This window comes from Moschus berezovskii, chromosome 4, assembly GCF_049115385.1.
Source record: "Moschus berezovskii isolate FMDL1 chromosome 4, NW_MosBer_1.0, whole genome shotgun sequence".
NCBI classification, from domain to species: domain Eukaryota; kingdom Metazoa; phylum Chordata; class Mammalia; order Artiodactyla; family Moschidae; genus Moschus; species Moschus berezovskii.
The window spans coordinates 10,397,760-10,420,054 of NC_142463.1; the positions used below are offsets into that span (position 1 = coordinate 10,397,760).

The 22,295-nt window shown below is 47.2% G+C and overlaps 1 protein-coding gene across 3 annotated transcripts in view; it reads right to left on the minus strand.

Annotated features, from left to right (window-relative positions):
• Nucleotides 1-22,295, minus strand: part of KIAA0319L (KIAA0319 like) — a 102,453-nt gene that overhangs the window by 3,260 nt on the left and 76,898 nt on the right. For all 3 annotated transcript variants that reach the window (XR_016037160.1, XM_055401958.2, XM_055401957.2), the window contains exons 10-20: nt 19,886-20,114; nt 18,070-18,193; nt 17,031-17,163; nt 15,134-15,282; nt 13,912-14,063; nt 13,433-13,571; nt 11,729-11,888; nt 6,527-6,669; nt 5,562-5,684; nt 4,755-4,845; nt 3,616-3,707 (exon numbers count right to left, since the gene is read on the minus strand). Coding sequence is in view for 2 of the 3 variants with exons in the window: in XM_055401958.2 (XP_055257933.2) it covers nt 3,616-3,707; nt 4,755-4,845; nt 5,562-5,684; nt 6,527-6,669; nt 11,729-11,888; nt 13,433-13,571; nt 13,912-14,063; nt 15,134-15,282; nt 17,031-17,163; nt 18,070-18,193; nt 19,886-20,114 (1,535 nt within the window). In the remaining variant the exon portion in view is untranslated. The remainder of the gene's footprint in view (nt 1-3,615; nt 3,708-4,754; nt 4,846-5,561; nt 5,685-6,526; nt 6,670-11,728; nt 11,889-13,432; nt 13,572-13,911; nt 14,064-15,133; nt 15,283-17,030; nt 17,164-18,069; nt 18,194-19,885; nt 20,115-22,295) is intronic.

Here is a 22,295-nt window from a genome sequence, read left to right on the forward strand (position 1 = left end):
TGACATGGGCACATCCACTTAGAAACACACTTTCTGTACACACCAGACGGATTACCGGAAACCACTGTCATCTCGGTCAAAAGTCAAATAATCAGTAATTTTATACGGTTCAACCAAAACCAACAGAAAGTTGTGAAAAAACTCAACAGGAGAACAAAACCAAATCACACCCCACCCCACAGGTGCTGACCGTAAAGCAGAGCACACCCCGCGGCTGGGCTCCGAGCCCGGGGCCCCCAGCACACGCGGGGGGCCCCTGTCCTGCCGCTCTTCCTCGGGCCTCACCGGGCCGCTGCACGGTGTCCACTTCAGCTCACTTCCACACACATCAGGCTCCACAGGCTGACTCTTCCTCAAGCTGGACTTCCATTCCAGAGCACACCCATTTAGGTCCTGAAGCCGCTCTCGCATCCCGCTGGCGGCTCTGTTCCGGCCTGCAGCCACTCCCCTGCCGCAGAGCCCAGAACGAGAGCCAGGCTTGCCGGCCCGGTCGGACCTACGCCAGACCCAAGCGCCTCTCACCTCAAGCCGCCTCCCCGGCTACACAGCGCCCCTGGAAGAGGGCCTGCGACCCTCGTCTGTCCTCGCCTCTGGGTTACCCAGGAGCGGCTGGACACCTGCGTCCCCCCACCTTTCCCCTCAAGTCTGCCTTTCCAAACTGCCTCTTCCTCCCGGCTGTCCCCCTTCCTGCCTCAGAAGAGGGATTTCAAGTCCTCTATGGCCATCCCCCTCAGAAACCTCACCTCCATCTTCTGCATCTCTGCCCACAAACCTGCTCCCAAACCCCATCCACACAGTCCTGAATCTCCGCTCACTGTTACCCAACTTCTGGAAGGACTTTTAACTCTTCAGGGCCTCCGTTTCCTCACCACCTACCTACTTCCTAAACAGACTGCGCTTTCTCTTCAGCCATCTGTCCGCTCACCATCTACTCCAGCTCTTCAGGAGCCCAGAAACCTCCCCACACAGTCGCGGCCGTCACCGTCGCCAAGTCTCACCTGACTGCTCCTTCACCTCAGCTCCTCTGCCTGGCGCTCGTCTTCTGACCCTCAACCCTCTCCCCACTGAGGGGTGTGACCCCCTCAGCGGTGCCGACCGTCTCCAGTGTATAGAAGATTCCTATCCAGTCCTGTTCTGCTGAGTTCAGTTTTACTCGTCTTCTCTTACTGAAACTGCACCGAATGTCCCAATTCTGTCCTCAGTGCTAGCAGTCTGTCTCTCAGGTTGGGAGTCAGCCTGGACCTTTCCTGTCCCTCCGGCTCACTGACACCACGCTGTCTGAGCAGCATCATCCCATCCTCATGAAAACCTCCTTGCTGGCCTCCTGTCTCTTCAGTGAATGAAATGCCACGAAACTAATTTTCCTAAGCCAGCACTTTCGTCACCACCAGAAAAAATGCCTAAATCCTTCAGCTGACCTTCAAAACTCCCCATAAACTCATCCCCACCCAGCTTCCAGCCTCACTTCCTCAACCCCATTCCCGACTGTTCTAAACCAAACAGCCTTCCCCTGCACTCCTTCACCAGGCTTTCTCGCTCACGGATGCTCAAAGAAGACGCTTGGGGACCACCCTTTGTGTCTCCTTTTCTCTCACACTCCTCTGAAAACATGTCATGAACTTCAGCAAGTCTTCCCCTCAAGTGTGTCTGGACTCTGCCTCTCTACCTCATCATCTCTCCACCATGAGGGTGTTCTATCCAGTTTCCTCTCCAATTCCTTCACATGGCAGCCAGTTGTCCTTTTACAACGTCAATAAATCTAACTGCACCATTCGCGCCTCCTTAACTAGCCGTGGCTCCCGACTGCTCTTAGAGGAAGCCCACAGCAGCGTCCCTGCTCACCTGTCCAGCCCTGTGCCACTCACCACTCAGTGTATCTTCCGCAAACGCCCCCTGCTCCCTCTGGCAGCTGGGCTTTCAATCAACCAGGTTGGCCTGCAATCCTATTTCTCAGAGCCTTTATGTGTCTCACTCTCCTTCTCGTTGACACTGGGGTCTCAGCTTTGATGTTATTCTTTATAAATACCTTCCACTATCACATTTTGTATATTTGTGAAAGTGTTTGTTTAATGTCCGTGTGACATAAGCTACACAAAAGCATCATCTATTGAGTCCACCGTAACATAACCAGTGTCTGGCTTCAGCCTGGTACACAGTGGTATTAATCCATATGCACAGATAAATAAGGTACAATCCCTACCCTCAAGGGTATTATTGACTAGTAAAGGGACAAACAATAAAATAGCTGATATAACACAGTGAGAGAGATGCCAAACAAACATGGGGAGAAAGAAGAACACGACATTTAACTGGAAGGTTAAGGGTTGGATGAGAAAGTACTTTCTGGACAGAAACATGAACCAATAGATTTGGTTTAGAAAAGAGAGACATCAGCAAGGAGGAGGGCCTCAGAAAAGCATGCTGATGCAGGCTCCCCAAGGCCGCTATCTAATAGACCAAACGTTGCCCAAGGACTTCACGGGGTAGAGAAACCTTGCGACAGCAACAAACACAACCTTGGCCACCTCGTGAGCGCTCTCCCCTCTGGCCTTCATCCTCAGGACCCCTCTGGGATGCTCTGGTGGTACTTCTGTGGTTTGCCAGCCCCCACCTCCAGACACTGCCCCACTGTGCTCCCGAACCAAGCTGCCTGGGTGCCGACAGCCCAGACTGCCTACGAGCCTTTACTTTCATCTCGTATGTCTTCCCTCCCTCACTACAGTCAAATTCCGAGGGCAGAGCCTGTGTCCAAGAACTCTCGACACAGTCCCCTTACAGCCTTTCTAATACCAAGCTTTAAGTATGAGAGGTGTTATACTTTTTTTTACAACACATTGTAAAAAAAACAAGTTCTACTTACAGAGTGTTTGGTAATAGCTCTACAGAGTCCAGCATCCATAATGGGACAAGGCCTGTCCTGGGGCCTCCATGGTAAAAGGGAAGCTCACCAATGACTGAGCTCAACAGGAAGGAGAGCCCTGCACCTGCCCTGGCCCTCCTAAGCCCATCACTGAAAGCTGTCTCCGTGCTCGTGCAGTTGGAAATTCTTTGACAGATGAGCCCAGTGCACCTGGAGCCAGCAGGGGAGCAGCCCTCCACGGGCTCCAAGACGGTCGTGGAGCCTGTGGATCTACCTGACAAACACGGGAGAGAAGAAGACAGCAGAGGAAGGCTGGCTGGAGAGCAGAGCCAACAGGCAGACACTGGCTTTGATCTCTTCACAGCCTCAGCCTGTCTGCTCAGAAAGGACAGACTGATCAGGAAAAAGAGACCAAGGTCCTTGAACTCAACCTCAGGGGCAGCTTGAAAAGCTGAACTCCAGGCAGAAACCCTAAGGGGAAAGAGCAGGCAAAGAAGAGCAAGAGGCCGAGCCCCCTCAGCACAGGGAAAGGACGGCTGAGCAGTGAGCCCGGGAGCCTGAGCTTGTCCAACAGGCAGGTTCTGCCCCCACAGGGCAAAGTGGACGCAGGTCCTCATCAGGGAGGGACCAGATGCTTTCCCAGCACAAAGAGTTGTCGGCAGCACACTTGGGAGGGGAGGGTGGTGGCGGCGGCTCTTCAGGTAGAGCGCACCCGTCTACTACTGGGTGGCTCCGGCACCCAGCTCCCGGCATACCTGCTCGGGACGTTGGCTTCAGTTCCAGGCTTTCCTGATCCGTGGCATCCAGGATCTTGTACTTGCTTTTCCTCTTTGGTTTTCCTTTTTGCCTGAAAAACACAATCCCTGTCTCTGCTCAGGAAAGGGGGTCTGTGTGAGGCTCAGGTCGCCACCCACAGGTGACAGCCAGACTCTGCACCTGGGGCCCGGATCCAGGGATGCTGCTTAAGGGAAGAGCTGCTTCTCCTTACTTCTCAGCTGGGAAAGGCAGCAACTGTGATTTGTTATTAAGTATTCCTCACCAACTTGGGAAAAGGTAAAGGAAACATTATTATCTTGGACAGACTGATTAAAAATGTAAATAAAACGAAACCCCTATCCTTGAAGGGTGGAAGGTGGAGGAAAGCTTAAACTAGCAATGTTAACAGTGGTTGTCCTGGACTGGTGGGAATTTTTAAAAAATCTTTTAGTTTGCTAAGTTTTATTGTGAGGTTATATCGCAGGTTGCATTTCAGCTCTGTGTCTCCTTGGATGGATGACATCATTTTCCTGAGAAAATGCTCTTATGCCTATTAAAAAAGATATTACCTATAAAATGTCATGATACTTGGCACACAGTAAACACCGAATTGATACCTATTCCTAATAATGAGAAACATAATAAATATTACTCTCAAATATTATAAGACTAGATAGGAAGACTAAATGAAAAAAACCTGAAAGACTTAATCATGACTAACCTAAGTCTATAATTATAAGAAAACATACACACACATGAATCTCAAATCGAAGGGGAGGCAGACAAATTAAGGGTCCACGGAGAACAGTGGTGAGGCTGAAGTGTGGAGTACTAAAGCTCACACACCCTAGAGATAGATGTAAGCCAGGTCTATGCCCCAGGCCCTCCCAATGCCCACTCAGCCACAGCCACGTTTTTCAGGTTGCAAATCACTGTAGTGACAGCCACTCCCTCCCTTAGGAGCGTCAGAAGGTAAGGAGACCTTTTTTGGGCATGCTGTGGGTGGGCCATGTAACAGTGATGGTAAGGGAAAAATCCCAGGACTCAGTGCCCCCACAAAGAAGGTGCCAGATACCTCTCTAGTGAACAAATACGTAATCAGAAGCCTGAACAAATTTACAGGGCAAGTGCATCTTACCTCTTACAACAACAGAGTACAGTCCAGGACAGGATCCCCAAGGCAACAACAATGAGAAAGGAAGCAATGATAACATATAACACGCTCCACTCTGCCAAGAAAAACAAAATAGTAAGGGTGGTGGAGAAAGAGGCTGGAATAGAAGTCTGGGCTGCCCAGCTTGGGCAGGAAACACTCCATAAACAAAATGTCCCCAGGGCTCCCCAGGGAAGATGAGACCTTAGAGATAAAAGCAGCTGAAATCTGAAACCGTGTGAACTGCCCATTTACTAGCTTGGCTCTGAGACCCTGGGGCAGCGGGCAGGCTGTAATGAGCTTCAACAGAGAATGGAAATCTACCGGCTCCCACGGGGCGAGAGCACACAGGCATTCCGAAAGGACAGGAGGTCGTACAGCTGGTCTGATTTATGCTGCATTTTGTGGTTGGTCTGATTTAAGCTTGTTTCGTTTTAAACAACTGCTCCAGGGGAATTCCCTGGCAGTCTGGTGGTCAGGACTTGGCACTTTCACTGCTGGGGCCTGGGTTCAATCCCTGGTCAGGGAACTAAGAAACAAAGATCCAACAAGCCACAAGGCATGGCCAAAAAACAAACAAAAAAAGAAAACCACAAAAAAACTTCTTCAGAGCTTTCCTCTAACCTTGAGCAAGTGCGGAGGAAGGAAGTATTAAGTCCTCGGCAAACAGCAAATACACAGAGTTCTTCTCCTTGCTTGCTCATCTGCCTTGGAAACACCAACACCCACCCACTCAACTCAGAGCCACAGTCAATGCCAAACCAGCTGGCACAGTCAAAGCAGGAAACTCACCACAGTTGCTGTCTCCATCCCTCAGCTGCACCTTGATGAAATTCTCCATCCAAAAGGGGTCACAGACACAGCGCTTGGTGAATGAATCACAGTGGCCATGGTCAGAGCAGTCCAGCTGGCACACTGCAAGCAGCAGGAGAGGGGAGCAGGTCCACAGGAGTCAGAGCCGGGGGAGGACCACCTTCCGGGGCCATGAAAACGCAACGGGACCCCCACATCCATGCCTATGGTGACACGTCCTCAAGACCTGCCCCCAAGGGCCTTTACAGCTGGCACCACACCCATTATCAGCATCATGGCTGGATATAACTGGAGCAGTCAGAAAGGCTCCAGACTGTTTTTACTTACTATTTTCCACATCAGCAGTTCTTAATCTTTCATGTCCCACAGACCTTCTGAGAATAATTTAATTGCCAAGATAAAAGACATAGTATTATAGAGGAAAGCAAATATACTAAACATGTTTTTGAAGAATTTAAGAATACAAAACTTTAAAGATAATATGTCTTTATTAAAATATTAAGTCATAAGATTATAACAGGGTCTGACAACTGTTATAATTTTGAAGTAGTGATGAATAAAAATGCTATTTCATCACGTGGTATGATACAAAACTATCTGAGTTTCTATTGCCTTAAAGTCACATGTTCTGTTAATACTACAGTAGTTTGTGATTGAGGAAAAGAGTAAGTTTCAGTCAGAGGCTCATGAAAACAAAGATGTAATTAACTTTTTTTTCCCCATTTGAACTCACAGCTCCTCTGAATGCTCTCTCAGGGGCCCAGGGACCCCAGGTGAAGAAGCTCTGCAAAGAGTTGGGACTCTTTCATGATAGTGGTAGTGGAAGAAAGTGATTATTTCCTTATTCCCAGAGAACCAGAGATGTAGCCCAAGGACAGCAGGGATGACAGGTAAGCTGTGGGCACTGGGCAGGCTCTCATTCCCAACTCCCCACAGTTACTCACTGACAGTGTTGATTTCCAGGGCTCTGAATATCAGAAAGTCTGCCTTTTGCTTCTGCAGCTCACTCTTGAGCATCGCTGCCACCTCGTGGCCTTTGAAGATCTGGTGAGGAGGCTCATTCTGAACAAAAAATACCATCTTGGTGCTGCAGAGACATGCAACAGTATGAATGAGCTGAAGGTGTCCACTGGATAACAGTAGCAACCATTTGCTAAGTACCTTCTCTATGTGCCAGACACTGCGCTAAGTACGACACACAGCCAGTCAGCGAGAGAGGGGCTGCCCAGCATCATCTCCATTTTACAGAGGACATCACTGGGGCTCAGAGGGGTTAAGCAGCTTGCCCAAGGTCACACAGTTAATTATGGCAGAGCCAGATCCCAACCCTGATATGCCTGACTCCAAAGCCTAGGCTTTTAGAAAAGCCCTAAGCTGCCCTAATTAACAAGAAGACCTATTCCAAAAGGTAACCAGAGGTCAGAAACACAGGGATTTGCTGTCAGCCTTTTAACAGCTAAGAGTGTAGTGATGTTGGGTTTGTGCCTAGATTATCTATTAAGTGTTTTCTAAAATGTAATTGTTGCACAGTATCAGAGCATTATCCACAAGTCAAAACATGGCCAAAATGATAACCACTATGGCAGCAACAAGAAAAGTCTGACACGATGCTGTAGTTGGTACAAGATTATGTTATTCTATGTCCAGATCTGTTTACTTTCTGTCAACTTCTGTCCAAGGTAGACAATGTTTCAGCTCATTTCTGGGTGGCATGGAATCTATTCACTAGGCCTTGGCCTCCATTTTTGGCAGCCTGCTTTGTGATTCCATGTTAGTCTCATAACTGAACTCTCCCAACCGGCAGGTCACTCTGGGTTCATAGGTGCGCCCCCAGTATGGCTGGGTGGGACCTGGGTATGCCAGAGGGCCTGGACCAGCTTCCTTCAGTGTAACTGTCTGTTTATCCCAACAGTGTGTGTATCTCGAAGTGTCATAGAAACAGTGGCATCTTCTATGTGTTGACTGACATGAAAGTTTGGGAAGTCCTTTCCTAGAAGACTTAAAAGTTCACTGCGTAGTGAGGCTAAAAATGGGGTATCATAAACTCCAGAATCAAGAAACAAATCTTTTCCATAAGATTTGTGGTCATTTCTCATACTGCATATAAAATAATTAATGAGAACCTACTGTATAGCAAGCGAACTCCACTCAGTGCTCTCTGGTGACCTAAACAGGAAGGAAATCTAAAAAAGAGGGGACTGTGACTTCCTAGAAGGGTGGGAAGAGCTGGGAGGTGGGAGGGAGGTGCAAGAGGGAGGGGACATTGTATGCCTGTGGCTGGTTCAAGGTGATGTATGGCAGAAACCAACACAACACTGCAAAACAATTATCCTCAAATTAAAAATGCATTCGTTAAAAAAAGGAAAAAAGAGTGGATATAGGTTTATGTATAATTCATTCACTTTGCTGCAGAGCAGAAACTAACCCAACACTGTAAGGCAACTATACTCCAATAAAAATTAATTTTAAAAAAGAGGTGGTCATTTCTCATATTTTTTCCTAGTTACTTAATTCATGCTTATAGTTTCCATTTTCATCTACGCACAAATAACCCTCAAAGCGTTATCTCCTCTCCCCATGTCCCTCTTGAGTGACCAAATCTAAACCTACAAATGCTTGCTGAGTATCTACACCAGATCTACCACAGACATCTCAAACCCAACATGTTTCAAAACAGATTGATAATAGTCATTAATTAACTCATTATGTGTTAGGGACTGTATACACATTATGTAACCTTCACCAAGCCTTCAAAATGGCTGCTAGGAGCTTTACAGGTGAAGGACGGGTTTGGAGATACAGTCACCTGCCCACTGTCACAAAGCTGCCCCTGACAGAGGCCGGGCTGCCTCCCACTGTAATAGCACCACCTCTCTCCCTCCAATCATACCCTCCCTCCTGAATTCCTCAGCAAAGCCCATCAAGGCCGAGCCAAAAACCCAGATGCTTCTCTTCCTTGTGCCTCAGATGCAAGACGGCAAGTCTGCACGCAACCCCTTCCACAATGCTCTCACCCGCGCTCTCACTGGAGTCTCGCCACTGCTTTGTCCCAGCCGATTCCCACCAGCTGGACTGATCGCAGCAGCCACCTTCCCTTTCCTCCTCCCAGGCTGCTTAGCAGAGCGTAAAAAGAAAGTCCGCATCATCATGCTGTCTCCGACCCAGCGAACCCTGACTGCGTATCAGATTCACCATGGGCCCAGACCTTACTCCAGACCAACTGAACCATCATCTGTGGCGGTGAGGCCTGGGTAATGGTAGGCTCATAAAAGCTCTAAGTGACACTGCTCTGCAGCTGGAGCTGGGATCGCTGCTCTCACTTCCCGCCTCTAACCTCGGGTGAGACCCCAATACTGCTCAAGCCTTTACCACTTTCCTCAGACTGTCCACCTCATGCTCACCTCCTTGAAGCAGATGGCCTTACCGCCAGCTTCAGAGAAACTGGACGTTGGTACTGACCCTTTCAAACGCGTCCTTCTCTACTTCTACATCCACCTGTAAGAGCGCATCTTCCCTCCTCTCCTCCCACCTCCAGAGGAAGTGCTGCTCCTGCTCTGCCCACAGCCAGCCCTCAGAACCACCTCCGTTTGTAACCCACCTCCCCATCTCCACCATCTACTTTTCTTCCACATCTTTCCCTCGGTCTATAAAAACGTTCAAGTATTTCCTCTCTTTAAAAGGTGTTCTTTTGCGCTCATCTCCCATACTGTTTTCAACACCAGCCTCTTCAAAGAGGCATTATACCATCTCTGTATTCTCAAACCATGAAAAAGCCTTGCTCCCAGCATCTAAGTGAAATGATCTCACGAGAGTTCTGATGATCTACTAATCACAAACGCAAAAGCCTGTTTGCGTGCTCACCACACCTGTCTCCGCAGCACCTGAGCCCTCTGGCAGCCCAGCCCTCACTGCCAGTCTGTCTCTTAACTCCAGCCGGCGGCTCCCACCTGGCTCTCCTCCCACTTCTCTGACCGCTGTTTCTTAGTTTCCCTCGCTGGCCCTTCTTTCTTTGCCTTCCTCTTAAATACTGATGTCCTCCAGAGCTCTGTCCTCAACCCTCTTGACACTCTCCCAGTGAGACTCATCAATCCTCATGGCTTTAACGCTGCCTGTACAGTGACTTCTGATCTTTGGCCTTTCCGTCCAACCTATACATTCTACTACCTGGTGAAGCATCTCCCTATGTAACCCACGTGAAAGTGTTTTTTAGTCGCTCAATCATGTCCAACTCTTTGCAATGCCATGGACTGTAGCCTACCAGGCTCCTCCATGGGATTTCCCAAGCAAGAGTACCAGAGTGGGTAACCATTCCCTTCTCCAGGGGATCTTCCCAACCCAGGGACTGAAGCCAGGTCTCCTGCATTGCAGGCAAGATTCTTTACCATCTGAGCTACCAAGGAAGCCCAAGACACCGAATATTCAACAGCCAAAACTGAACTCATTATCTTTTCTCTGAAACCGGTTCCTTCTGTATCCCTAATCTCAGAGCCCACCATCTATCCAGGCACGCAAACGAAAATTCTCATATTTGATGGTGCACTCAATTTCATTCCAAAAGGGTCACCAAGTCCTACTGATTTACTCTGAAGTTCTTTAATTTCCTCATATCTTCTGCCATGTCCACAGCCACTACTTCATTTGGTGTTAGCACCCTTTCCTAGACTAGTCCAAAAGCTTCCCGATTTGTCTACCAGCCTTTGGTCTCTTCCTATTTTAGTTTTAGCCTTTACACTACCAACCTCCCTTAAAAAAAAAAAAAAGAATATCCTTGTTTCAAAAATAAACAAAAACTTCACATACAAAACTAACTTCTGAGTCCTCCCACCCAAACTATTCAAACTGACCTGCCTGGCCTGCTTATGACTGTCCTGAGTCTACAGAGCCAGCCTACTGTCCGCCATATCCTAGGGCCGGGTACATGCTCTGAACCCAAGGGGTTCTTCTGGAGCAAACTCTACGTTCATATCACAGGAATACTGGTCATGCTGTTCCCCTATGCTGAATTTCCTCCTTGTCCTTCTATGCTTGATCAGTGTTAAGTTTTACTTCTGGACAATCTTTGAACTACCTCAATCTCAGTTCTCCTGAAACAATAATCACCCTTGCCTGTGTCTCCATGACAGCGTCACCCCAAAGCTGGGCTCTCCTCTAGGTGGCACTGAGCCAAGAGACACAACCAGGCCAAAGGGAGAAGAAGGGAGAATTCATCACTCGCGGAAAGCGAGGAGAACACCGGGGACCCTTCCCAAAGCAGTCTCCCCCTAGATGGCAAAACTGGGCAAGTTTTAAGCTAAGGGGACACGCACATTCATGAAGGGGCTTGCACAGGGAATTCAGCACAGAATTGGGACATAGGTCAACAGAGTCCAAGCTTTAACTGATTGAAATCATGAGGCTCAGAAAAGGTCAATATCTTTTCTTAGGTTCCAGTTGATCTGGTGGATGAGGGCTTCAGGCTATCTTTACCACTGGAACAGAACTGGGAGTCTTTACAACTGATTTATTATTTTTGCTATTGTTACTTCTCTTACCTGAGAAGAATCACTGGGTCCTGAATTCTTTTTTTGCTTTTGGTCACACTGCATGACTCATGGGATCTCAGTTCCCCACGCAGGGATTGAACCTGGGCCATAGCAGTGAAAGCCTAGAATCCTAACCACTAGGCCACCAGGGAACTCCCTGTTCCTGCTTTCTTTCTTCCCTTAAGATCATTAATTAGTGAGACCTCAAGGGCAAGCACTGTAGACAGGTTTAGATCACAAAATGACTGAGGCCAAAAATGGCTTAAGAAAAGCCTGATTCTCTTTTTCTGGGGACCCCCTACCCTATCTGCTTCCAACTGGCCTTCTGTCAAAGCCACTGTGTATTGATGTTATGTATTTACTAGATCATCTCCCCTCCTAGAACATGGTCTTCAAACATCATGGCCCTCTTCTGACCTTGTAACCTGAGGCAGTGTCTAGCACAGAGCACATGACCTGTCCTAAAAGAGTACATTTCTTCTTCATTAAGAAATGAGCACCATGAGTGGTTCCTGGTCAGAGAGCCCACTCTTCTCTATCTACCCACACTACTTTATCAGCTCAGTCAAGAAGCCCAGGGGACGCCTGGTCTTTCCTTGTCTCCCCCCATTCATGCCCAGCTACCTCTGCTCCGTGTACGGCTGAATCTTTTGCACAATGATGTCGGAGTCCAGCACCCCCAGGAGGACCCCAATCTGGCGGATGAACATCCCCTTCAGCCTCTCAGTTAGCTGGCTGACGTTGACATCCAAGATGATCTCCACCAGGTTGCTTTTCCTGGGATCTGGAAAGCACGTGGATCAGTCATGGCTTTAGAAGTAGGAGAGTTAACACAGAACTGCCACTGGGCCTGCGCTCTGGCCCAGGAGAGAATGTGGGAGAGCATTCAGAAATGCAAGTGACCTCCTTCAAAATGGAGAGGCCCCATGGTGAACTCCCTATTGCTTTGTCCTGAGCCCAGCAATCTGGGGCTGGCTTGGAGAGCTACTGAAGCATTCCTGGTCTCTCCACTAACCTGAGAAATACCACACATGTGCTGGAGCCCAGTCCACATTAATGAGGGTTTAGTACAGGAAGTGGGAAAAAGAGAAACACTTCAACGTTTGTTCTAAAAGTCGTTGCCCAACTGGCTTTCCTGAACTCTCCAGACCAAGTGGTGGGTGTCCAGCAATCTCTCCTGATCCAATCTGATTTTCAGTGACTGCTATACTTTGTATGCAACAATGGGAGGGAAATTTTCCATGTCAACAATCTTAACAATGGGAATGTACCTGCCCTACAGGTTTGAAAACCTTAAACACGAAGGAAATCCAGGCAGCCAAGAAACAAGGATCTCCTTAAAACAACATCACAGCCGGACAATGTTTTCACCAGTCTAGAACTGTGAGACCATTATGTCTTACTTTGATTATGTCCTCAAGACTGTTCTATATGTGGAATTTAAAAGTGACTATTCAGAATACCTTCTTCCCATACTTGATGCACCATTTGTCTGTCCTGATATATCATTTACATAATCAGAGACTATCTGTGATGTGATTTTTAACACAGAGGAGACTTCACAGTGTCCTGGCTGTTGTCCTTCAGAGGGGTAGGACACGGACTGGAAGACCTGCCAAGATCCCTTCTCTTCTAAGACATCTGTACATAAGCTTGGCCTTAAACCTAATAAAGAGTAGGTTTAAAGTTTATGCCTTCTCATCAGATGCTCAGGAAGTTATAACACTCTGTCCCACCCTGTACTCATTTCCTCCCTAAAACCAAACTAGCCTCGAAAAAAACACAAACATGGTTCTATTTAAGAGAGAAATTTTATTTCTGCAAATCTGAAAAATGTAAAGGACACCAGTTACTTTACCTTCCCTGGGGGTTGTCAGATAAAGCCTGAAGCTCAACTTACAAAAATAAATTGTTTTCTGCAGCTGGGTGCTGATGAGACATCATGACTCAAGCTATTCCTGTGCTCTGATTCCCAAAGCACCCTGAGCCCTCTGTCATCAGTCACACATAGAGGAGAAAGTGCTGGCACAGGGGCCCAAAGGCCTGGCTCTGACACAACGGCTGTGTGAAGCTGAGCAAGCCCTGCCCTCTCTGAGTTTCTGTTTTTCCATCTGAATTAAGTAGGGGGAGGTCCGTATTTCTGTGTGCGTAGGAGAGGTCTTGCTGGAACAGAGAGTCTCTACAGAGTTCTTAGCTTGGGGATTCTAGATTGTTTTAAAGCTGGATATGCCATCTGGCTCTGTCCATGCTGGGGGAAGGGTCTCAGGATCCAGGCCCTGCTGGGCCGACCCAGCAATCCCACTCCGGCTCCTCACTAAATGAACTCACCCGGTCTCACCTCCACCGTGGTCCGGTCCATGTCACTCTCACCCTTCGCATCGGTCACCTTCAGGTGAAACGTGTAGGTTCCCTCAACCAGGTTGGAAAGAAAGAGGACAGGGTGGTGGTCAGAGTGATTTAACACTTCCTGTGGGGTAGAACGACATGGCAATGTTTCAGAACAAAACCACACTCCTTTCATGGGAGTCAGCTGCCTCTGTCATAGCTAAGGCCCCTCTGGGTAGATGGCTTTGAGTTCCTGCTCTGTGATGGCACCACAACCCACATCACAACCACAGAGAACAGAATCACGTCTGTTCCACACGAGCTTGAGGGGTGACCCTAGGCAAGCCATTTAATCTCCCTGGATTTCAGGTTTGACACAAGAGACCACTTGGTTAAAACAGGTCCTGGAGTGCATGACTCAGCCTCGTCTCCCCATCTCACCACCTGACCTGTGTAAGCTCTCCACCTCCTGGCACACTTACCCCTGCTGCTGGGCTCCCCTCATCTCGAGTCCAGAGGTAGCTGACTATTCCCTTGTCATCTGAGGACTTGGAGCCGTCCAGCTCTGCTGTGTCCGTGGGCAAGGTAATTACCACATTCCCAGCTATCTTGGCTACAGGTGCTTTGTTCATTTCTAAACAAAGAGAAACCACTGAAAAATATGTTTCATTCAGAAAAAAAAGAAATGCTTCTTCATGGTGCTTGTGAGGAAATTAAAGATCAGAAGCAGCCTAACTGAAGAACGGTTTTAAGTGCTTATCCACGCCGGCAGTTAACAGTGTAGAGTCACCACCACCCGTGTGACAGGGGCTGGGGCTCCAGTCCTCCCCCCCGAGAAATGTTCCCCAACACTGTACAGCGGAGGGCGCAAGTACAGTTTCCTCCTGAATTCTCACAGCAGCCTCCCTGGAAGGAATGCATTTCTCTGCTTTGGTGACATAAGATGATTGGAGACAAAGGCCTAAAGTGGTTATAAGCCCTGAAGTTCAGGTTTCATCAGCTGATACTACATATTATCTTCAAAATGTGACTTATATTGTTACTCTCGGAACACCTTTTTTTGATTCCTTGCTTAGCACTTTAATAGAGGAAAAGGAGAGAGACACTTTCCTTACCCGGGGCCCTACCTGCAGCCTTGTTTACTCAGTGTGCGCGCTCTATTCACTGAGTTCAGGATACTGTACTGGGGGGGTCATCTGCATATCTGACAGTTTTTCCTACTATCAGCTTACGGGCCTCTCTCAAGACCATCACTGATCACCGTGCCTGCAAACCAGAGCAAGGCTAAGCCACTCCTGTTAAGCTGGCCTTAGCGTGCAGGCTCCCAGGAGGAGCAAAGGAAGCGAGAGCGCAGGGCAGTCATTCTAAGGTTGGACAGCAGGTGTCACTGTAGCTAGCAAGAGAGTTACAGAGACCCAGGGACTTAGCAGCAGAGATAAAATAAAAACGCAAAGGGAAAAAACCTTAATTCTCTTCCTATTCAACTGAGAAGGGAAGAAGGGAGGGAGGGAAAACAAGGAGCTAAAATTTACCTTAAAAGACACTCAATCAAAGACCGTTTTAGAAAAGCAAATAACAGCTGCCTTTACCTCTGACTTTCTTATCTACCCTTTGTCTCTAATCAATTCTTCAAACAAGAGATGATGGATTCTTTACTTATCTGACCCAGAGGCAGCTGTACCAACCCAAGGCGGTAAGATATACCTTCTTTGACAATGACATTGACAGAGCTCTGGCTCTGCAGGTTCCTCTCATCTTTGACGGTCAAGGTGAACACGTAGGCTCCCACCTGCAGCCCGGTCACAGTGGCCACACTGCTGTTGGCGTTCTCGAGCTGCACCCCGTCAGGCCCCCTAGACAGAGAGAGACCAGAGGCGGGGCTGCTTCTGTCTGCTGTTTCTCCTGCCCCCGACTCAGCAGGAGCAGAGAGTTACTGCCTCAGCTAAGACATGGACTATTGTTTCCTTCACCTCCAGAGGGCATGTTTAAAAATATTCCATTTGGACAGAGTGTCATCTGGCCCCAAAAATACAAGCTACCTGCTGATCACAAAATTCCATTCACCTGCTTTCAGACACATTTAGCCTTATCCTTTATGAGAGCTTCTAGAACATCCAAACTCTGTGCTGTTCCAGTTTGCAAAAGGAAGAAAGTACTCTGAGCAGGTCTCTGATCAAAAGAATGATTTAAGAGTCATGTTTCTGAAAAGCATTTCTGGCCCAGTAGTTGGTTCAGCTCTTGCCAGCAAAGAAGCAAAATGCATTTTTTAATCACATGCCAAATTCCCTCCTGCTGAAAAGTCAGGGAGAGGAAATAGGCCAAGGCTGCAGAGAGCACTCAGGGAAAAACCATCCTCTTCTTAGCACAGCAGCTGCATAAGCAAAACTCCCTCCCGCTCCTAGACAGGGGCCACAGAGGACCCAGAACGCCCGTATCTTCCTTGTCCCCGGTGGCCTTACAAGGAGCCTGCAGCAGGGGAGTGAGCTCTGTGCCAACATGCAGGCACAACCCTACACACAGCAGACAGCCCTTCTGCTCAAGGGCCAAAATGCCGCAGAGCTTTCCTTAACATCGAGGGACAGCCAGAGAAATCCGCACACTTTCAGGGTTTTGCTCTTGTTTTAAACGTATAACCCTGACCCCAGGCGCCCCTCTTAAAACAGATTCTCCTCCAAGAAGCCATGCTAAGCATTACTTCTGCTGTAAACACTAATAAAACTCAACTAAATGGTTTATCTGCTGTATCTTCAATAGACAGTTATAATTAAAACATGCTAGGTTGAGGAAAATTAGGTTCTCTAAAAGAAAGAAACAAAAGCTAAGCAAAATAATTTCTAGACTCCAACTCACCAATCATAAGTCAAGTGTTTTTCAAGTCAAATTACAGCCCTTACCCACCCATATCTACAGTCCCAGTCAAAACCAAAAACACCAGTCTCTCCTATGGCTGCTATCTTTGGAAACTGAGAATGCTTTTAACTCTTTCTTGGAATTCTTTTGCTTCCTGTGGGATCGTGCATATAATCTGAGTTCCATTTGTTATGGCTTAAAGAAATGAAAGAAACTGAGAACCAGGAATGGTTCGATTAGGAAATTCCAATTTAATTAGTATTATTTCAGTTACTTCCTTTGGCCTCCGGCTAACTTAAGTGGTAACTGGTGTCTTCAAGGAAACAATAAGAGAGTAATGTTTTCATTTTGTAGATGAATTTTCAATTCTCCTTAATAGCTGCTCTGCCCCATCCCCCCTGCCAGCCTTACCCAGTTAATTTTGAGCAACGGTATTTTTCTGCTCCATTACCCCTTCCATCCTGCCTCTCAAGTGTAATTAAACTATGCATTTTAGCAGATGGATTGTACCTGTAAAAGCACCAGAACCACAAAGTACTACCTGGGGACAGCTGATGGTAAGCATTCTCTTTCTTTCTTATAAAAATTTTATCATTTTCTTAGAGTTGAACTTTGGGACTACAAACCTTTCTTTCTCAGTAATCCCCCTTGGATAAACTAAGAAGAAAGTAAACTCTTAAAGGCAAGTAAAACCTAGTTCTTCAAAGGTCTGGTGCCTTTGCAAACACAAGGGTTTCGTGTCAGTACTCACTGTGTTTTTTCCCAAAGATATGAAACAATTTTCTGGTCATCGGAGCTTTTGCTGCCATCCAGGGTTGTGCTATCCACAGGAAGAGTCAGCTCTTTATCTGGGCCTGCATCTGCTTGTGGAGGCTTGTTGTTTTCTAGAAGACAGAGACTTGCAGGTCAAAAGCAGGCAGTCCAGCTGGGGAAACAGAGGAACCAACTGGGACATATGTTCTGGAAGCCTCAAGGACTCTGCCTCTCCACCCACAGAACTCTCAGATACTGTGGGAGGTAAGGGGGTGGTCAGGGAGCTCACGATGAAGAATGTAAGACCAAAACGTATAAAACAACTCTGAAAGAACATGGCAGAACATAATGAAGTTACAGTGCCATGCTAAGTCTGAAGTATACTGCTACAGGAGCTTAAATGAAAGGGCCTGAGGGTAAGGCAGGGCTTTCTTGAGGAAGTGGGCTTTAAGCTGGCCCTTAAAGGACATGGATCTGTCTGCAATGCAGGAGACCTGGGTTCGATCCCTGGGTTGGGAAGATCCCCTGGAGAAGGGAAAGGCTACCTACTCCAGTATTCTGGCCTAGAGAATTCCATGGACAGTCCATGGGGTCACAAAGAGTCGGACACGACTGTGTGACTTTCACTTTCACTAAAGGACATGGGAGGGGAGTTCCCTAGTGGTCTAGGTCTGTTAGGATTGCACTGCTGTGGCCTGGGTTCAATCCCTGGTCGAGGAACTGAGATCCTGCAAACTGCAAGGTGGGTCAAAAAAAAAAAGGATACGGTAGGATTTGGGATGGCAGAGACCATCTGCTAGCTCCCCCTGAAGGCACAGTAACCAGCCAAGAGCAAGGGCACAAATGAGGCTATGAGATACTCTTTCTCTGTACCTATGAAGAAGGCGCCAGGGGAATGGACAGTCGAAGTTGCCAGGGGGATGGTAGATTGGTAACTCCCACTTCTACCCTCATATAGCGCAGAACCCAAGCCCTCTTCTCACCCAAGGGTCAAAGGACCAGCCAACAGAAGAGCCTGCCCCAAGGTGAGAACTCACCAGGCTGCACAATAACAGTCACTTGAGCAGTGGCCTGCTGTCCTACTGTGTCAGTCACTGTGAGCTGGTAAGTATAGTCTCCTTCCTGCATGGCAGAGAGCTGCAGGGTCGCTGTTCTAACCCCCTGAATGAACAAAGACAGAGAAGCGGACTCTCAGAACCATATCACACAGTAAGTCCTTCTCTGGTCTACATGATCTACCCAGTTTTCTAAACCTAGCTTGGTACTGAGCCACCACCTCCCAATTAGTGAATACTCAATCAGACACTATGAAACATCTTGTTAAAAAGGCTTGACCCTTCAAGGGAATAAATCTCTGACACAGCAACAGTTTCAAACAAAGTCAGAGCTCTCACGAGGGAAGGGAGTACAGGAAAATGTGCAGAGATAACCAAGATCCATTTCTATGACTCAAGCCAAAAAGAAGACCATGAACATATAACAAAACAACACAATTTAAAAAACAATGTTCTAACAAAGTGTGATGCTTAACAGAGCTGCCTCAATAAAACATGGCAGCAACAACTCAAGATGCTTTGTAATGCTGTGCCGTCCCCTTACAGGTCTGAAGAGATTCTGTGACAGCACAGAAACCTCATATAATACTTAAACTAAAGCCGGATGAAATGTGAGCTTTAAGTCATGCCTCAAATATGAAAACGTAAAACTCCTGAGTGTCAGAAGAGATATTACAGATAATTTAGAGCCAACTGCCAATGCAGGAACTTCTAAAACAGTAGGCAAAACCTAGCAGCCTCTGGGCTGAATCCAGCTTAAAGGCATTTTATTTGGTCTTAGGGTCTTAAAAGTTGGAAAATTTTATGTAAAAGTCTAGACTTGTCTTCTCTTGAAAAGCTGGAAGATCTGACAACACTGGGACCGTACTCCAAAGTGGCAGCAACCAGTGGAACTTGAGAGGCTGCCGAGCCCTTTAGTCAGGGCGTATGTTGACCTGTTTGCCACAGCCCCCATCCACTTTTCTTCACCTAGTTACCTGCCTGTTGACTGACCTAGTTTCTTCTTCAATATTTTCAGAGAGAAGATGCTCACCATCCAGTCAGGCAATCTACTCCAGTTTTTAATAGAGCTCACTAAGATGTGCTGTGCCGTGCTTAGTCAATTAGTCATCTCTGACTCTTTGCGACCCCATGGGCTGTAGGCCACCAGGCTCCTCTGTCCATGGGAATTGTCCAGGCAAGAATATCGGAGTGGGTTGCCATGCCCTCCTCCAGGGGAACTTACCAATCCAGAGATCAAACCCAGGTCTCCCACACTGCAGGCACGCAGTGTGATCTGCAGACAGACCTGGGTTCGATCCCGGGATTGGGAAGATCCCCTGGAGAAGGGGAAGGCTACCCACTCCAGCATTCTGGCCTGGAAAATTCTATAGACTGTATAGTCCATGGGGTCGCAAAGAGTCGGACACGACTGAGTGACTTTTACTTTCGCTTTCACTTTCAAGATGTGCACTCTTCAGCAGAAACTAACCCAACATTGTTAAACAACAATATGCCAAAAAAAATTTGATTAAAAAAAAAAAATTTGTACCCTTGCAGTTTCTAAAGAATTTGACTCACTGAAATTATCCAAGAACAGCTATCAGTCTTTTCCTCTAATACTAAATATTTTAAGATAAAAGTTTTTGCTAATAGGTTAACTGAAGGCCCTGTAACCTTAAAAAAAAAAAAGTCAATGTTCTATGTATTAATCTGACTTTCATTATTAAGATGGAGAAAAATAAGCCTTGGATGGGTGACCCAGTCCAGTAGCTCTAATTCCCCTGGGCAAGAAAAGACAGGTGCTCTTCCTTCCTACCTGCATCTCCATCACCTTCCCCTTGCTGTTTGGGCTGAGTGACCACTCATAGCTGGTGATGCCATGATCATCAGTGCTCTGGTTCCCGAAGAGGGTGATGGAGTTCTGGGGTAGAGTGATCACTTGGTTGGGGCCTGCATTGGCCACAGGGGGGTAGTCCACAGCCTTGTTCACAGTCAGGCTTGCCGTTGTAGAGTTGGTAGCTCCATCAGAGTCTACTACAGTCAAGCTGTCAGGACAGAGAGAGAAGTACCATCGGGGATGGGCTTAAAGACAGAGGAACAAATATGGAAGAACTAGAACTCAAGGCTAAAAAACAGCAATGTGGCAGGGTTATCAGGTAGCAATCAATTCTAACCCACTCTTTCTGGAGAGTTAGGATAATGCTAGAAGCTAACATTGACTGAGGGTTTACTGTGTGGAAGGCACTGTTCTAAGCACTTTGTATCTCACTTAATCCTCACAACAGCTCTATAAAGTACTGTCCTTATTTCACTCCCCATACACATAGGGAGACCAAGGCAGAAAGAGGTAAAGCAACTTGCCCAAGCTTGAAAGCTTGACAGTAATGGAGTCAGGATCTAAATCTAGACCATATGTCTCTACACCGTTTCACTCTGCTGCCTGCATGTGTCTATGGCTGGGACCTTTATAAGCACTGTCTGACCTGGCCCTCCCAACAACCATACAGAAGGAGGTATCATCAATCTCACAGTTATACAAGTCTTTAAGAGGTTAAGAAGCCTGCCCAGAGCTAAACAGTGAGTCAAGGTATAAGCCCAGTGCTCTGACTCCAAAGCCTAGAACCAAAGTCTTAAGCAGCAGTAATTCCCAGCCCCTATCCCTATGAGGTTCAAAGATGCTACACTAAATAAAGCAAGCTCTGACTGCAGCAGGCTCCCCTCCCATCATCCTGTTTTGGCTGTGTACACAGCGCGAGAATGGACTTCCTGGGCAGACAGCCTCTAGGATGGACTGGGAAGGCTGGCTCCAGTAAGATAGGAGCCTGAGATGGAAATGAATCTCCTACGCAACAGTCCCACAGTTTGTGCCAGTGTGAAAGAGAATTTGCAAGAGAAAAAAAAAAATGTTCATTTATAAGAGCAGGCTTTTACCTAAATGATGCCTTCCAGCTGAACAGCCTAAAGCTTCTCTTGCCACCTCAAAATGTGAGCATAAGCAAGCAAGGAGGTTTGGGCTCCTTCCATTTTGCTGACAGAAAGAGGAAAAGCACATAAAAGACATGTCGTTTGTTTAAATCTCACCACCAGCCACAGAAAGAGCCAGACATCTGTGGGTTTTTAATCCCACAGTCTCACTTTTTACCTATGGTCTTAAGGGGATTTCTGATATTACAGCCTTGAGAAAAAGAACACAGAAACATCACACACAGACATGTGCAAATCAGCAAATACCTGGAAGAGAAAAACCCACGTAAGTTGTCCTCTTTTTCCAGTTTCCCTGTTTTCAGTTTATTTTTTTAAAACATATCTTATTTGTCTTCTCTTTCAGACAAAAGCAAGTTACAGACAGATGCAAAATGCCAAATGCCCATTACTCTGACTTTCACCTTAGACAGTCCCTGGCTTGCATGTAAAAATCCTGGAATCAAACAGCAGCTGACCACAGGGCTGGGGAAAGAGGCCACTGCCATGTAAAAGCAGGGGACAAGAAAAGGTAAGTGGAATCAAACAAACTGGACCTTAATGCTAGTCAAACCCAATCCCACAATTTTACGAACTGAGGCTTGGAAAAACAGAACTGCTCCCGATAACCGATTCTCCTGAAACGCTCTAGGCTGGCGCTGCGGTTAAGAGCTCGGACTTGAGCCACAGCCTGCGTGACCTTGGGCAAGTTACTTAACCTCCTTGTGACTGTATTTCCCAATCTGTAAACAAGAATAATTATAACATCAGTTACGAGGATTAAATGAGCTACTGCGTGCAATGAGCTCCGAACAGTACTAAAGACACAGTAAACGAAAAAGAAGCAGTAGCTATTTTTGTTACTATTTCAAAAAGGATCATATGGCCCAGGCTAAATTCCATAAATATTAAAGTTCCTATATTAGAAATTCAAGGCAAAAACCAACTCATATTTCCATTCTAAGCCAATGAGAAGGCTCCTATCTTGTTGTAATGGCAGCTACCCTTCATTCACTTGAAGCCTGGAGTCAGCGAGAGTGCTGCTAAGTCAGACTCGTTTATTTATTTATACGGCAGGTGCTGTGCTAGGACATTCCTTGCTGCATCTCTGGCAGTGTCTCAAATGTGATGAATCTCAGGTCCAGCGGGGAGGACAGACACCCGGGAACAAGCTGCTGCACCCGAGGCACTGAGTATAACGGGGAATAAAGAGACTGCTCCTCTCTGAAGGGATCGCCAAGAGCCTCGCTGAAAACGGAGGAGGT